Below are 18,425 nucleotides of genomic sequence, written 5' to 3'. Positions count from 1 at the left end.
GTACATGGAACCTGTCTCACATGCATTAATTAAAAAACTCTTAAGATGTCAGCTGCTAATTTTAAGATTTACACCACATAAACATTGTCATTATCCCTGGACTATCAAGCCCCTGTTGCTGCCAAATTTGTCACTAATACAGATTTGTTTCTCTTGAGCATTCCAGATTCAGCAGGCGGAGGACCTGCTTTATTGGGGTCATAATCTGGAATCTGGAAACAGTGACAATGGGGTGGTGGTTCCTGACATCCCATGCCCCCTGTCTACTGAGAATCTTGCTGTGCTGCAACGTCAAGTGAACCCTACCACTGACACTTCATCTTTTGGTCAGGACATATCCATGCATGCGCTTCGATTAGTTATGAGTCTCCAGCCTTTTTAGGTGCAATCCTCCCACACTATGTAGGATATTGTTTTAGCCCCAGTGCCACTTGATAATGGCAAACATTTGTATTTTTTTGGAGGAGGGTGAAAGGATAGCAGGCCCAGCTGTCAAAGCGAGAGAGTAGACTATTCCGGATAGAGCAGGTACTTTTGTGTATTCTATTTCTTGTGAGGTTTTCTGTCTTCAGATACAGCGAGCTGTGAAAGCCTGTCTGCATATGAAGAGGTCCCAATGAAAAGCAGTGGTTCTCAGTCCTGGTCCTGGGGACTGGACCTGTTTTTGCCTTAGCTCTGATTCAAATGATTAACTCATCATCAAGCTTCAAGTGATATTTATGTATTTGTGACGCTATCCTTGATATGATTCTGCTATTGTCACATGCTACACATGCGTCTATCTATCCAATGTTATCATGATTTGTTATAAGTGATATTATACTTATATTATACAGGAAGTATTATTAAAGAGATGCTTTACAGATCACCGACCATTTCGAATCCCACCGTACATTCTCCGCTATGCAATATGGTTTCCAAGCTGGTCATGGGTGCACCTCAGCCACGCTCAAGGTCCTAAAAGATATCATAGCCGCCATCGACAAAAGACAATATTGTGCAGCCTTATTCATCGACCTGTCAATCACCACATTCTTATCAGCAGACTCAACAGGCTTGGTTTCTCAAATGACTGCCTCACCTGGTTCACCAACTTCTTCTCAGATAGAGTTCTGTGTGTCAAATCTGGCCCTTCTTTGGACACTGTTAACTAACCTCCCGACGAGCTTCAATGCCATCCATACAACTCTCCTTCCGTGGCCTCCAACTGCTCTTAAATGCAAGTAAAACTAAATGCATGCTCTTCAACCCGATCACTCCCCGCACCTGCCCGCCCGCCTAGCATCACTACTCTGGACGGTTCTGACTTGAATATGTTGACAACTTCAAATATCTAGGTGTCTGGCTAGACTGTAAACTCTCCTTCCAGACTCATATTAAGCATCTCCAATCCTAAATTAAATCTAGAATCGGTTTCCTATTTCGCAATAAAGCATCCTTCACTCATGCTGCAAAACATACCCTCGTAAAACTGACTATCCTACTGATCCTTGACTTCGGCGATGTCATTTATAAAATAACCTCCAACACACTACTCAGCAAATTGGATGCAGTCTATCACAGTGCCATCTGTTTTGTCACCAAAGCCCCATATACTACCCACCACTGCGACCTGTATGCTCTCGTTGGCTGGCCCTCGCTTCATATTCGTTGCCAAACCCATCGGCTCCAGGTCATCTATAAGTCTTTGGTAGGGAAATCCCCACCTTATCTCAGCTCACTGGTTACCATAGCAGCACCCACCAGTAGCACACGCTCCAGCATGTATATTTCACTGGTCATCCCCAAAGACAATTCCTCTTTTGGTCGCCTTTCCTTCCAGTTCTCTGCTGCCAATGACTGGAACGAATTGCAAAAATCACTGAAGCTGGAGACGCATATCTCCCTCACTAACTTTAAGCATCAGCTATCAGAGCAGTTTACAGATCATTGCACCTGTAAATACCCCATCCAACTACCTTATGCCCATATTGTTATTTTTTATTTTTTGCTCCTTTGCACCCCAGTATCTCTACTTGCACATTCATCTTCTGCACATCTATCACTACAGTGTTTATTTGGTAAATTGTAATTATTTCACCACTTCAACCTTTTATTGCCTTACCTCCCTAATCTTAATTAATTTGCACACACTGTATATAGACTTTTCTATTGTGTTATTGACTGTACGTTTGTTTATTCCATGTGTAACTCTGTGTTGTTGTTTGTGTTGCACTGCTTTGCTTTATCTTGGCCAGGTTGCAGTTGTAAATGAGAACTTGTTCTCTACTGGCCTACCTGGTGAAAAAAAAAGACAAAATAAAAAACATTGAAATACAGATAGAGATGTAGTAGTCCCAGAGTTAATGATCTAAGGTCAGTTTTGCATTTCACCTCCTGATGATTATGATGACTGACCGTGTTAGAATACATTTAAAAAAAAAAGCTTAATCATGCGCTCTATCTCTCTATCCATCGGCCTCTCGTCTACAGGTATGTTTTGATGTGAGAGAGGAAGCCAGTCCCGTCATCGCCACCTCACCCACTCTTAAGATTCGGGCCGACTGGGAGCCCGAAGGCTGATTAGGAGACACCGCTAGAGACACTAGAGACACTGAGAGAATATTAGGGTAGCACTGTAATTCATTAATCATGCTGTCTTCCCTGCTTCTGTGTTTTACCTCTTTCCTTTTCTGTCTTCTACACCTCTCTCCCCACCTCTTTCTTTCTCTTTTTTTATAATGCACACCATATGTGCATTGAAGTACAGATTGAAGTTGTATTTAGAATATTACAATTATAATATGTATAATTAATGTATTATGTATTTATAACACCTGGATAATGAACTTTCAATAAAGCATTTAACATTCTCCACTGGTTGAAATGAAGTATCTCATTAGAATACTACACCTATTCTGTGTCCTTAGATTAATGCAGGATTACATCAGTCTTACAAGTTACAATGTGGAATCATTGATTCCCAGGAGCAGGAGTGGTAAACACTGTTGAATTGTATAATTGTAATACATACATGTAGACACAGCATCATTCAAAGAATGGAGTTTGATACACCTGGTATTGGATATGACTGAAAAAAAATGTCTCACAGAGATTCATACCTGAACCGCACCTTTATTTGCCAAAGAAGAGTACATGATCAGTGAATATATTCAATGTACAGGCTACAATGTGGGCATCTCATGTGTGGTAATAACTACAGTACATGAATATAGGACTTGCATCCTTGGCACAATAAAGTTATTATATTCTACTCAATCCATGGGCTTCATTAATGCCATTTAGATTTTAAGTCGATACAACTATGATAGCTGAGGTTCATAGATAGGTTCTGAACTAATATTCATACCAACATTTTTAGGGTCCATACACAGATTGGCTGCATACTTTAGCTAGCTACACATACATAGGCATACAGTTATTTTTATTCTCCACTACACAATAAGCAAATAAATAGTTAGCTAGCTATGTTACTTCAGCTGCATTGCATGGCAAATGCAAGCAAGGCATGCTAACACAATTGTACATTCAATTTGCAGTAAATGCTTTAGCTAGCTAGAATCTTTTCATCCACTGTTTCAGAAGACGACAGCCTGGTTTGCTGGTTTTCTCAGGAGTCCCTAAAACATTAAACAACACGAATTACAAATTCATACTAATGTCATAACACTAGCTAGCTAGCTAGCTAGCTAATGTTAGCTAGTCAGCTAACTTGCTAAATAGCGGTTTTCGTAAATTAACTTTATGACAAAAACACATGCACAATTGTTTATCTCTACATTAACTGACATATTCCTCTCAATTGTAAATGTTTTGCTTGACTCATTATGACGTTATAACTGCTTACATTTGCTTCCACTGTAATGTTTTCTCAGCCACCTTTGCTGAAGAAAGTTGCCAGGGACTGGTTTCCCGCGTCAAATTCGTCATTGTTCGTCAACCACTCGATATGATTGGTCATATAAAAACCTTGGGACTCAAATGCATAATGAGTGATCTAACTCCCCCTTGTGGTGGTCTGGAGCAATGAAGCTGTGACGCTGGGTACTTCTAAGTCCCGTGGTGTAAGCTCGCAACTTTTAAAGGAGGAACCGCTGTATAACACACTGGCTGAGGAAAGGCACTACTCCCAATATAAGTGAACCCCAAATCAATGTAGTTCTCATCATATTTGCGCCTCGTCGACGGTCCATTGTCCCTGCCTGTTGTTCGGTGCTTTCCTGGGTAAGGGGTGAGCTAGGTGAGCTAACAACAAATGTAGAATTACTGATGCTAGCATTAGATGTGCTCATGGAAGCAGAACAACTTGTGTCGTTGACAGGTGCCAGTGTAGTACTGCTGGACACTAGATGGTTTAGTTTTATCTTCGGCAGTGAAACGAGAATACTAATTTAAAAAAAAATGTGAATCACATTTTTATTTGGCGTATCCCTGATGGCATTGCACGTACCCCAGTTTGGGAATACCTGGTCTAGGGAATCCAAATGAATTCCTCTAGCCTGGCTGTACGCTCCGGTCATTTATATTTCCACAGCCTCTAGCTGCCAGACACAGATGGACCAGTCAGATAGGCCTAGTACATCCTTACAGCCCTGTACTGTACTAAGCTGTATATATAGGTCAAGTAGAAGTGATTTCTGCTGAGGCCTGGCACGAGGGGCCACCCTCCATTTAAACTTAGCTGAGACTGTCACTGCCTGGCCGTGAAGTTAAAGGACACGAAGAAGGGATCCCATGACTCTGACTCATTCACAAGCGATTCAGGGTTTGTTCTTCAATGAGCCTACAATGACATTATCTGTAATGATACTGTTAAGGTATTGTAATGTAGATTAGGCAGTAGCATTGTATTGGTACAACATTTTAAACTGAGACCTAACTGAAAGTGAATGAGTGATAAACTAGGTTGAGTTGTAGTGTAGCAGGTCCGCTTCTCTTGCCCTGTCTCATTGTGTGTTGGATGGAAGTTAGTAACACATGTACCTCCTGTTTAAAAGTGCTGAGTTCTGCAGTCAGCCAGAAGGGCCTGATGACTGCTGCCAGCCGGTGTGTCCTTCCTGTCAGTTCAGGGCTGCCTCTGTCAGTCGGCCTCCATGTTGCCATGGTTACTAGAAACAAAGACAGGAAGTTACACAGGGGTAAAATAAGTTACATCCCGTAAATGTAATAATGGCACAGTAGGAGATGGTTGCAGCTTTACGGTCTCCTAACCAACTGTGCTATTGTGTGTTTTTTGGCGTTATTTGTAACTTATTTTGTACATGTTTCTGCCACTATCTCTTATGAACGAAAAGAGCTTCTAGATATCAGGACAGCGATTACTCACCTCATACTGGAAGAATATTTTTTCTTTAACAAGTTGGACGTGAAGGATTTACTTCAGACACCCGAAAAGGCCCAAATCCCCGTGATTCAGATGAGATTGAGATATCGGGGACGCACTTCGGGGTGCCTTGTAAGGATCTGATGGCGAGTTGGGTAATCTGCCTCTACCATCAGTACTATTAGCCAACGTACAATCATTGGATAACAAAATAGACACACTACAATCACAAATATCCTACCAACAGGACATTGAAAACTGTAATATCTTATGTTTCACAGAGTCGTGGCTGAACGACAACATCAAGTTTTACGCTGCATCGGCAAGATGGAACAGCCGCCTCCGGTATGGCAAGGGGTGGTGGTCTGTGTATATTTGTAAACAGCTGGTGCATGAAATCTAATAGTCAGGAAGTCTTAAGGTTTTGCTCGCCTGAGGTAGAGTATCTCATGATAAGCTGTAGACCACACTATTTACCAAGCAAGTTATCTATATTCTTCGTAGCTGTCTATTTACCACCACAAACCGATGCTGGCACTAAGACCGCACTGAGCTGTATACGGCTATAAGCAAACAGGAAAACGCTCATCCAGAGATGGCGTTCATAGTGGCCGGGGACTTGAATGCAGGGAAACTCATCCGTTTTACCTCATTTCTACCAGCATGTTAAATGTACAACCAGAGGGGAAAAAAACTCTAGACCACCTTTACTCCACGCACAGAGACGCGTACAAAGCTCTCCATTTAGCAAATCTGACCATATTTCTATCCTCCTGATTCCTGCTTACAAGTTTTTTTTAAACTCAAGAAGGAAACACCAGTGACACGGTCAGATGACACAGATGATAAGATACAGGACTGTTTTGCTTGCACAGACTGGAATATGTTCCGGGATTCTTCCGATGGCATTGAGGAGTACACCACATCAGTCACTGGCATCATCAATAAGTGCATTGATGACTTCGTCCCAACAGTTCTGTACGTACACACCACAACCAGTCAAATAAAATTTGATTTGAAAATAACTCTACTTCTGCCCTAGCCCCCGAGTCAGTGGAGTTTTACCTTGACATTAGGCCTACATGTCCCAGCAGTATAGGCTAGGCCCATCTGACCGTAGCCCGTAGCTGACTGTGATGCCCCACAGCAATACATCTGCTCTAATCAATTTATTATGGAGCCTGTGTGTGTCAGTGTTTCTCATGTATCACTTTGGCAATAATCAACTAACCTAATGGAGTTATTAGTTTTCTGCTGTAGATAAATTATAACTTAACTGTGGCCAAGTGTGCATTAAAACAGATGCATGTTAATCAATATACGCAATAGTAATGAAACATTTGTTTTGTGTCATTTTCTCCATTTGGATTTAAAATTCTCTATCCCGGATCCCATTCATTTGACTTGCAGCTAGTCAAACAGTAAAATGCACAGTTTAGTGAAATAGTGTTTGTCTTTGTTTATGTTGCGCTGACATGTTTGTTGGAGACATTCACATGAACCTGGGAAAGATGTGACTGAAATCCCCTGAGGCAGGACAGAGAAGAGAGGGGGGATGGGGAGGGGTAAAGATATGACAAAGTGAGTTGGGTGACATGCAGAGGCTTCGGAAATAGACTTAAGACTGGCTTAATGCTCTGCCTTAACAGGGACAGTTGTTTCTTATCTCTGTGTGCTGACTGTATGACTAATTGAATCCTGTTGTTCTTTTCTTCTGTCTGTCTGTCATGTGCTGGTAGTGTGCTCAGTTTTTGAATGGAAATGTCTGTCTTTAGGGCTCAGACACACCAATAGCATTTGCTGGCCAAGAGTACTTAGCACCTCTGAACGTAATTTGCGTACCGAGTGGACACCGATTTTACATGTGGAATCATGTTTGGCAGTCAGCCAACAAGTCTGCAGCGGGTGGTCCCTAAACACAGAGCGCTGAACAATCGGCAGAAGAGCGCTAGATCCACATTCGGTGCGATGTGTGTGAGCCTTTACTCAGAAACCAAGCTGAAGTATCAAAGTGTCATGTCAAGCCTCCACATTACCCATAAGCACTCAATTACGTTGCGCCGGATGTCATGCATTTCAATTGGGGACGTCCACAATCGAGTGGAATTGCAATGCCCCCTTGCATTTGAAGGATCCGTTGCGAGAGACTCCATATATTTCAACAACAAAAAACAACTTTACGTTGTCTTCAGTCCAGCCAGAGTCTGTCGAAGAACAGGAAGTTACCAAACCACAGAAGAAGATTTAAATGTGGTTTTCGGTGAAGGCTTAACTTCTTATGGCTGCAGGGGCATTATTGAGTAGCTTGGATGAAAGGTGCCCAGAGTAAACGGCCTGCTCCTCAGTCCCAGTTGCTAATATATGCATATTATTATTAGCATTGGATAGAAAACACTCTGAAGTTCCTAAAACTGTTTGAATGATGTCTGTGAGTATAACAGAACTCATATGGCAGGCAAAAACCGGAGAAGAAATCCAAACAGGAAGTGAGAAATCTGAGGTTGGTCGATTCAATCCAGCCCCTATTGAATACAAAGTGGGATATTGGTTATGTTGCACTTCCTAAGGCTTCCACTAGATGTTGACCGTCTTTAGAAACTTGAATGAGGCTTCTACTGTATTGTGGGGCCGGATGAGAGCTCTTTGAGTCAGTGGTCTGGCAGAGAGCCAGGTCCTGGTCATGTGCATTTCACATGATAGCGACCTGCGTTCCATGGCATTTCTACAGACAATGGAATTCTCCGGTTGGAACGTTATTGAAGATTTATGATAACAACCTCCTAAAGATTGATTCCATACTTAGTTTGACAAGTTTCTTCGACCTGTAATATAACTTTTTGAAGTTTTCATCCGACGTTCTGCTGGACCTGCACAAGCGTTTGGATTTGTGTACTAAACGTGCTAACAAAAGTAGCTACTTGGACATAAATAATGGACATTATCGAACAAGGATTCTTGGGAGTGCATTCTGATGAAGATCATCAAAGTTAAGGGAATATTTATAATGTTATTTCTGATTTCTGTTGACTCCAACATGGCGGATATTTTTTTTCTCAGATTATTGCATGGTTTGCTTTTTCCGTAAAGTTTTTTTGAAATCTGACAGAGCGGTTGCATTAAGGAGAGGTATATCTATATTTCCATGTCTAACAATTGTATTTCTCGACATTTATAATGAGTGTTTCTGTAAAGTGATGTGGCTCTCTGCAATATCACCGGATGTTTTTGGAACTAGTGAACGTAACACGCCAATGTATACTGAGCTTTTTTTTCAGACACTGATTAACAACAAGATTACCTTTAAAGCTGTATAAAACACATGTACAGTGCCTTGCGAAAGTATTCGGCCCCCTTGAACTTTGCGACCTTTTGCCACATTTCAGGCTTCAAACATAAAGATATAAAACTTTATTTTTTTGTGAAGAATCAACGACAAGTGGGACACAATCATGAAGTGGAACGACATTTATTGGATATTTCAAACTTTTTTAACAAATCAAAAACTGAAAAATTGGGCGTGCAAAATTATTCAGCCCCCTTAAGTTAATACTTTGTAGCGCCACCTTTTGCTGCGATTACAGCTGTAAGTCGCTTGGGGTATGTCTCTATCAGTTTTGCACATCGAGAGACTGAATTTTTTTCCCATTCCTCCTTGCAAAACAGCTCGAGCTCAGTGAGGTTGGATGAAGAGCATTTGTGAACAGCAGTTTTCAGTTCTTTCCACAGATTCTCGATTGGATTCAGGTCTGGACTTTGACTTGGCCATTCTAACACCTGGATATGTTTATTTTTGAACCATTCCATTGTAGATTTTGCTTTATGTTTTGGATCATTGTCTTGTTGGAAGACAAATCTCCGTCCCAGTCTCAGGTCTTTTGCAGACTCCATCAGGTTTTCTTCCAGAATGGTCCTGTATTTGGCTCCATCCATCTTCCCATCAATTTTAACCATCTTCCCTGTCCCTGCTGAAGAAAAGCAGGCCCAAACCATGATGCTGCCACCACCATGTTTGACAGTGGGGATGGTGTGTTCAGCTGTGTTGCTTTTACGCCAAACATAACGTTTTGCATTGTTGCCAAAAAGTTCAATTTTGGTTTCATCTGACCAGAGCACCTTCTTCCACATGTTTGGTGTGTCTCCCAGGTGGCTTGTGGCAAACTTTAAATGACATTTTTTATGGATATCTTTAAGAAATGGCTTTCTTCTTGCCACTCTTCCATAAAGGCCAGATTTGTGCAATATACGACTGATTGTTGTCCTATGGACAGAGTCTCCCATCTCAGCTGTAGATCTCTGCAGTTTATCCAGAGTTATCATGGGCCTCTTGGCTGCATCTCTGATCAGTCTTCTCCTTGTATGAGCTGAAAGTTTAGACGGACGGCCAGGTCTTGGTAGATTTGCAGTGGTCTGATACTCCTTCCATTTAAATATTAATCGCTTGCACAGTGCTCTTTGGGATGTTTAAAGCTTGGGAAATCTTTTTGTATCCAAATCCGGCTTTAAACTTCTTCACAACAGTATCTCGGACCTGCCTGGTGTGTTCCTTGTTCTTCATGATGCTCTCTGCGCTTTTAACGGACCTCTGAGACTATCACAGTGCAGGTGCATTTATACAGAGACTTGATTACACACAGGTGGATTGTATTTATCATCATTAGTAATTTAGGTCAACATTGGATCATTCAGAGATCCTCACTGAACTTCTGGAGAGAGTTTGCTGCACTGAAAGTAAAGGGGCTGAATAATTTTGCACGCCCAATTTTTCAGTTTTTGATTTGTTAAAAAAGTTTGAAATATCCAATAAATGTCGTTCCACTTCATGATTGTGTCCCACTTGTTGTTGATTCTTCACAAAAAAATACAGTTTTATATCTTTATGTTTGAAGCCTGAAATGTGGCAAAAGGTCGCAAAGTTCAAGGGGGCCGAATACTTTCGCAAGGCACTGTATGTTTGAGGAATTTAATTATGAGATTTCTGTTGTTTTGAATTTGGCGCCCTGCACTTTCACTGGCTGTTGTCATACCGATCCCGTTAACGGGATTGCAGCCCTAAGAAGTTTTAATGGGATAGCTAGCAACTTGTTAATAATTACCCATTGCTACAAGTGAGTACTATATTAATAGTAGCATTAAATAATACACCTTGGCTGCTAAGCCACTTATGTTATGACTGTTGCCTCACTTTTTTTTCTCCCTAATATCCAATTGGTAGTCTTGTCCCATCGTTGCAACTCCTGTACGGACTCGGGAGAGGCTAAGGTTGAGAACCATGCGTCCTCCGAATCACGTCCCTGCCAAGCTGCGCTGCTTCTTGACACACTGCTCGCTTAACCCGGAAGCCAGCCGTACCAATGTGTCGGAGGAAACACCGTGCAACTGGCGACAGAAGTTAGCTTGCAGGCGCCCGGTCCTACACAAGGAGTCGCTCGATGGGACAAGGACATCCAGGCCGGCCAAACCTTCCCCTAACCTGGACGACACTGGGCCAATTGTGCGCTGCCTCATGGGTCTCCCGGTCATGGCTGGCTGTGACACAGCCTGGGATCGATCCCAGGACTGTAAGGACGCCTTAGACCTCTGCGCCACTCAGGAGGCCGTGATGTTTGTTTTTGATGATAATTATTAGATATAGGTCGTTAGCTACACTGGTATCTTCAACCTAGGCTAGCTTTTAGGTAGCTAGCTGCTCTGCAGTGCAAGCTAGCTTGACTTGCTGTAAAGTTAGAGAAAAAAGTTGAGGAAAAATTTGCAAAACATGTTTTATTATCACCTGAAACGATCTATTATATATAATGTCTTGAATAAAAAGGTCGTATTTTGCATTCTCCCAAAATAAATGCGATCTCTGACGGGAGATGGGTTCACCTCCATCTTGCTTTACAAACACTCCACTTGTCCGTTCAGGAGCGGGGCAAGAATTTGTGATGATGTACGGCCTAATGAAATGCGTCACAATATAAACCGGGCATCAATTTTACAGCAGTTAAGGTTTACCTGTATACCCAGAACAAAATGTTTTGCATAATTGTGTCAGATGTTCGATTAAATTCTTTGGGAAGATGTGTTAGAAAATGTACTAATGAGACTAGTGAAGTCGCCACCCCTCTAAACGGAAACATTTCTGCCAGTTTGGGGCAAGTCTATGACAAGTCAATGGGCTAAATGTCCCCTTGAAATGATCAGTGCCAAAATCAGCGTACTGGAACAAAGTTCCTCATTAGTCTTGCACCCCACAGTCGGTCGACAGATGCTACAACCATTTATGTTATGTGCATGTGTCAACAAGACATTACCTGTACTGGGGCGGGGTGAAGGTTGTCATGGTAACCAGCTAAGCTTGGCTGTGGCCATGCCTGGAGGGAGGGAGGGGTAGAGTGGAGAGAGAAAGATGCATGTCAGTAGGCTATGCTACACAGAAGCAGGAAGGACAGGGCTTGGTCCCTTCCTTGACAAAGCCTTCACAACAGTGTGAAGGGAGTTGTTACAGTATGTTTCAGGATGCAGTTAATTTTCCAGATCTAATTTATCCTCATTACAGTGACTCTGTACATAGCCGCAGGAAGTAGTTTGGGGTGGGGGTGCTGTGTTTGTTTTGCTCTAAAATGCTATTTGGAGAACAGCAAAAACACAACCAAAAAATGTCCCCCAGACAGTATCACAGCAGTATTAGGTTTACAGTATATTAGGTTTAAAGGTCTGTGGAATGGTGTGTACAATGTACTACTCAACCTCATTATACATAGGCTACATTGACTAATTTAGCCTACTTGTGGAACAGTGCATACAGTGCAACATGAAATAGATGCATAATACTCGCTATCAAGGCTGACTTCAAAACCGACGTCAATGGGTGAATCAATTAAAATAACAATTAGGCTCACAGCTAATAGCAAACAAAACAGCCTTTGGTTTTGAATGGTCACCAAAAAGGAGGGCTCCCCACTTCCCTATTAAATTAACCCCTGGCTATCAGATTACAACAAGGTTTACTAGGCCAGGTTCAAATGCTGACATCAAATTCAAAGCAATTGGAACACTGCCTAAACCACTGACCAGTAAATCAAATGGAACGGTCTCAGCCCTCTAAAAGGGGCACAGGCTGGCAGCAATGCTCCGCATGGTCCTACAGTCAGCCATTACGGTAAACAGCCATTGAATTTTAAATCGTGATTGGATTTAAAAAAAAAAAAAAACGTTTTGTTGTTGTTGCCTACCCACATGATGCCCTTGCTGGGGGAGGAGGGCAGGGGAGCTGAGACAATGTGTTGTTGGGGGGGGGGGGGGGGGTGGTGCTATGATGCTGTATGAGGGTATGACTCTGTAAGAGGGTAGTTGTTGAAACATTTGGAGATTACTATTTCCATGACTCTTTCTATTGATAACTCCCAGTTTGACACTGCTGAAACTGTTCTCACTGAAGCTCAAAGGCCATGATGGTTCAAATAAATGGCAGACGATATGTTATTAAACAGCCTTGTCAAGGGATATCAGTTGGCCAGAGCATATTATAATTTCACCCACTGAACTACTTTGACATAATGTCTCTTGGCACTAAAAGTCACCTGACAGTAACTGCACAGTGTTCTGTATATGCAAAGCTATTGCCCTGCCCTGAAGGTGTCTGTCTCTTTCTGAGGTTTTCTATGAGTTAGGCTGTCCTTAAGAGGGATTTATCCTATTTAAAAATGACACCCAACAGAAGTAGGCATGATGGCTTCATATCATCATAAAGATTTTCATATCATCATACTGTCTTTCATCCCGGGATTTACAGTATTACCAGCATAGCATACAATGGGGTTGCTAAAAAGGCAAGAAATGCCCATTGGGCCTAGATTACCAGAATGCTAACACAATTAGAACAAACTAATAGCGAAATCACAAATGCTAACGAGCAAAAGCGAAAATAAACTAAATTGCAAAGACAGGCAAATACAGTTTATAAAGTTATACAAGCATAGCCAGTAGCTACCGAATGTCATTTTCGGATAGTGTGGACATTTACAAAAGAAAGTGAATGAGAGAAATTGCGCAAATGAACAAAGTTGTGATGCCAGCTTTTCTGAAGGAAGAGCAGCATGTGCAGAGGGGAGAAGAATGGCGGAGAATAAAACACTAGCAGGAAGCACAGGGAAAAAATGGCAACTGTACAAATAACTCATCTAGAGCTATTTGACATCTGGCAGAAAGCCATTATAATATATCTGATGGCAAACATTTAGTAGGAAATTGCATAAAAGTGTACCTTCATCACCTCATGTGCACTGCACAACAGAGACATGCCGATAGATATAGAAGGTTATGGACTCACCGGCTCCTGCTTTCTCTTGTTGTGCTATTTACAAACACGTGACTGGCTCAACTGTTCTGCGGAACTACGGTACGCTTCATAATGTAAAATAATGTGATAGGTGAAATGAAGAACATAATCTACTTTCTCTGTTAACTTATTGCACAAGTTGACTGCGGGTATTAACTTAAAAAATAGCTATGAATATTGACATTTATTGGAGAACTACAGAGAAATAGTTTTGATGGTATTGAGAAAACATCCTGTGTCTTTTTCCAGATACCACAGTATACGGTATATACAATATACCGCCCAAGCTTTGTAGACTGTTGACTGGGCCTTGTGTGTAGTACTGTGTGTAACATCAGTATTGCTTGTTTGTATGTGTTTTACTCACTGTCTACCTGTTGTGTCCTCTGTGTCCACAGGTGGTGTCAGTGAGTGTTTTGAGCAATAGTGACAGTGTGTGTGTGTGTGTGCGTGTGTGTGTGTGTGTGTGTGACGGTGTGTGTGTGTGAGACAGAGACCAGCGATGGCTGCCAGTAAGAATAAGACCCAGAGTTCTCTGGCCCTGCACAAGGTCATCATGGTAGGCAGTGGGGGTGTGGGCAAGTCTGCACTCACACTGCAGTTCATGTACGACGAGGTGAGAACATGTACACACACACACACATTTAGCTCAACTCATTGCATAGCTACAGCAGTATTGACACGATTCATGCTCACACAAACTGAGCATTCCATGTTTGCTAGCCTGTCATACATCATTGTTACATTGTGTTGAACCCTGTTATCCAACTTGACAAGAATTAAATAAAAGTTCACATTACCCAAAGTTCAACTGTTTCCCGTTAAGTACTGTGACATAATGACTGTGTGGTTGAGGTGTTCGTCTTGGTCCTCTGTCCAGTTTGTGGAGGACTACGAGACACCAAGGCAGACAGTTACATACTATCTGCCTAACTTAGTCTTGTCTGCTGGAGACATTCTGACGGTTCTGTGGTTTCCTCCTCCTAGTTCGTAGAGGACTACGAGCCCACCAAGGCAGACAGCTACAGGAAGAAGGTAGTGCTGGATGGAGAGGAGGTCCAGATCGATATCCTGGACACGGCTGGACAGGAGGACTATGCTGCTATCAGAGACAACTACTTCAGGAGTGGAGAGGGCTTCCTGCTAGTCTTCTCCATCACAGAACACGAGTCTTTCACAGCCACAGCAGAGTTCAGGTTGGTGATCCTTCATTAGTTATCATGTATGGTATGGCAGTGATGACAGTCATATGGAGCTGAGTCAGATTGGAGAGTCACAATGATGACAGTAACGATAGAAGACCCAAGCCGTGGTGTGTGTGTGTGTGTGGTGTGTGTGTGTGTGTGTGGTGCATGCATCTAGGACCTGTGTACCTTAAATGCTTGTTTGTGGATCTACAATCCTAATAAGTCTTTATAATGTGTGTTTTTTAGAGAGCAGATCCTGCGTGTGAAAGCGGAAGAGGATAAGATTCCTCTGTTGGTGGTGGGGAACAAGTCTGACTTGGAGGACCGCAGACAAGTGTCTGTAGACGAGGCCCGAGCCAAGGCAGAGGAGTGGGGGGTGCAGTACGTGGAGACATCAGCCAAGACGCGAGCCAACGTCGACAAGGTACTGTGTTGTGTGTGTTTGTGTGTATGGGTGGGTGGGCGTGTTTATAATTACATATTGCAGACAATTCTCTTCTATATGTAATTTTCAAGGTGCTCAAGTAATTCAGAAATAGTGGTGGACTATCACTTGAGTAATTGTCTGTTCAGGTAAATGTGTGTGGTAACATGGTTCCTTTTCATTCTCAAGGTATTCTTTGACCTGATGCGGGAGGTGCGGGGAAAGAAGATGTCGGAAAACAAGGACAAAAACGGCAAGGGGAAGCACAAGAATAAGAACAAGAAGAGTTTCAAAGAGCGATGCTGTTTACTCTGAACGCAACATGGACCTTTACAACACAAAACACCACAATCTATCGTTACGCTGAGGAACCAACTTGACCAGAATCACAGAGCATCCATCCTCACGTTGAGTTGAAATATGTGTCTGTTAGTATTGAATCTGGCCATATTTTTAGTGTTGTTTAGCAGGTTTGGGGTCAGTTCTATTTAAACTGTCAATTCCAGAAGTTAACTAATATTCCAATTGCAATTTTGCTCATTGCTTTTTAATACAGAAAATTGGAATTTGGAATTTCAGTTTACTTGTTGAAGTGAAATGTTTTTTTTTTTCTAAACCAGGTGTTTACCACATTCTCAACCACTGTTTTTGCATCTAAAACTTAAGCTTTGATAGATATTCTGGATGTTTATTTTTTTTTAATGGAAGGTGACCACTGATAACAACAAGCCAATTACCAAACTGCCCCAAACACTAACTTCAGTCTGCTTGGATCTTGTTCTGTCTATCTCAATATATCTGTCCTTTATGATCAACATATGATCATGCCATTTATTTTAGTCTACAACGTGCATGGGGATTTTAATCTAGAATGGGAATGGATCTGTGAATGGGGATAGGTTCAGTCAAGGACAGAAATGTAGCGAAACTCTATTCAATGCTTTTTACTGATGTCTGTTTGTGGTATGGACATCAGACTAAGCTTAGTTTGTTAATGATTTAAAAAATATATATTTACCAGTTAGTAAGAGGGACTAGGACTGAACGTGTCATTGTTTCCTCTACAATAGGATAAAGCAATTGTCAATCAAGAAGGCTCATCGTCTTAGGATTCAAAGCACATGTGATATTATTAGGGCCAGTCAGTTTACATTGTCAGGAAAAACTCCTGGCCCTGGTCTAAGTAGGATGGATGTTGAAGTGTGAAGTTGTAACAGTTTACTAACCAGAGGTCCTGTGGTTCTGGACAGGCAGTGTTTCTGGAGACCCCTGCTGGCATTCCTTGGTAAATACAGGAACTGAAAATGGAACTGCCCCCACATCCATTAGTCCTTTCGATATGGGTCAGTTGGCACCATAAGAGTTGGCACCATAACTATCAGCCAGTCATCTTCAGTTTTGGGTTATTAATATTTGCACTTATTTTGGGTTTTATTCAAATGCTTTTTTTGTGGAAAGTGCACTACATTGTTGCCAATACCTTAAAAAAATAACTGTTCAGAGTTCCCATGCTAGAGAATGCTAAAGCAGTTTGTGCCATCAACACAAGGATAACATGATATCGCCTACCAACTAATCACTATATAAATAATGTTTGTTAATTAACTGAGTGAATGTATGTGCATCAGACAACAGTTGATACTTCTGGTTCCTTTGTGTCCGTGTGAATGAAACCTGGGTCATGTTATTTGGCACCAAATGGAAGAAAATTGACTGAAACAGGAAGGGACTTTTTTGTTGTTGCTGAAAAACATTGTGCCCTAATGAACACCAATCTGGTGAGGGACACAGTTTGTTTGCTGTTATTGTTGGATCAGTCACTCTGTTCTGCCCTACAACAGTAAAGTAATATTTCCAACAACTGTCCTAACTGTTCTGCTCTTTTATAAAAATGTGTGTCCTCTTCTGTTGTTTTAAAGCTAGTCTACTATTGATAGGTTTTTCACTGTCTTCTGAACAAAAAAATGTCTTCAAAATGTTGCCAAATAAATGCTTTTTTCTTTGTAATATTGGCGTGGTCTTCTTAAAGTAAAATTGTCACCATAGTGTGTAAAATGTATTTGATTCAACCAAATGGGAGTAGACAATATTTCCTTTTGATGTACTTTTTTTGAATGTATATTTGGAAATGCATACTAGTATTCCAGTACTTGATATACCTGTCAACTGTGTTTCTGATTGCATGCATGTGCAGTAGCCTACAGTTACCCTCCTAGTGTAAGTAAAGTAATGGTTTGCATCATGTCGTTATGTACCAGGGAAGCAAAAATACCAGACGGTGTCCTTAGCTAGTCATTTGCCGTTATTTCGATGGATACATGTCACGTGTTATGATGGTGCAAAAAAACAGGGCTCCTTTAGACCTGCAGTCCTGTAGGATTTCACTCCAACCCTGTTCCTTTAGACCTGCAGTCCTGTAGGATTTCACTCCAACCCTGTTCCTTTAGACCTGCAGTCCTGTAGGATTTCACTCCAACCCTAATCTAGCAAACATGATTTGAATAATTAGCTGGTTGATAAACTGAATCCGGTTAGTTACAACAGGGGTTAGATTGAAAACCTACAGGAGGGTAGCGCTCCAGGAACGGGGGCCAGAGAGCCCTGGCATGCTCCGGTACTTTGGTGACTAAGAAAGTCATTTTTTAACCTCCCACTTTGGGCTGGATGTGTCAATGTGTCCTCTTTTCATACTTACTTAATTTATGAGCAGAATTACTGTTGTGCCTCAATTAGCCATGGAATCCTTAGTTTGAAAGTGACTGTTTTCGCTACATTTCCCCCCACGGGGAAGCCAACAAGCTTGAGCCAATGAGCTTCAGCCTCTCGCATTTGAGTGACTGCTAGCAAGAGGCCTTCCCAGTGTTACCCAATGAAGTTGTAGGGCGGGCCCAACTGCTCAGTGGACAAAGCAGAGAGCCCAACGACATGGTGGACATTTCTGCAAATACGTGACTTAGTACGCAATTGTCGGGGACCACTTTTGTCTCGTGAGTGCTACTTTCAGAACTACTGACTAAAAAGTATACAAGAGTACCACATAATCTCTTTAAATGCTGAAAATATTGTAGCCATTAAGCATTTATGTTATTATGTTAGGTTATACTTGCTTGTTTCATTACATTCATAAAGCATAGAGATGTTACTAAGATATTGCCCAGGAGTTTACAGAAA

The 18,425-nt window shown here is 41.7% G+C and overlaps 1 protein-coding gene across 2 annotated transcripts in view; it reads left to right on the top strand.

Annotated features, from left to right (window-relative positions):
- Positions 1-17,261, top strand: part of LOC110501794 (ras-related protein Ral-B) — a 36,000-nt gene extending 18,739 nt beyond the window's left edge. For both annotated transcript variants that reach the window (XM_021579628.3, XM_090216052.1), the window contains 4 exons: positions 14,042-14,259; positions 14,631-14,839; positions 15,077-15,254; positions 15,444-17,261. In XM_021579628.3, coding sequence (XP_021435303.1) covers positions 14,146-14,259; positions 14,631-14,839; positions 15,077-15,254; positions 15,444-15,569 — 627 coding nt within the window. In that variant the 5' untranslated portion in view covers positions 14,042-14,145 and the 3' untranslated portion in view covers positions 15,570-17,261. The remainder of the gene's footprint in view (positions 1-14,041; positions 14,260-14,630; positions 14,840-15,076; positions 15,255-15,443) is intronic.
- The last annotated feature ends 1,164 nt before the right edge of the window (positions 17,262-18,425 follow it).

Source organism: Oncorhynchus mykiss, chromosome 22 (assembly GCF_057628025.1).
Source record: "Oncorhynchus mykiss isolate SJ-2025 chromosome 22, ASM5762802v1, whole genome shotgun sequence".
NCBI lineage: Eukaryota > Metazoa > Chordata > Actinopteri > Salmoniformes > Salmonidae > Oncorhynchus > Oncorhynchus mykiss.
This window is presented reverse-complemented; position numbering and strand designations above follow the sequence as displayed.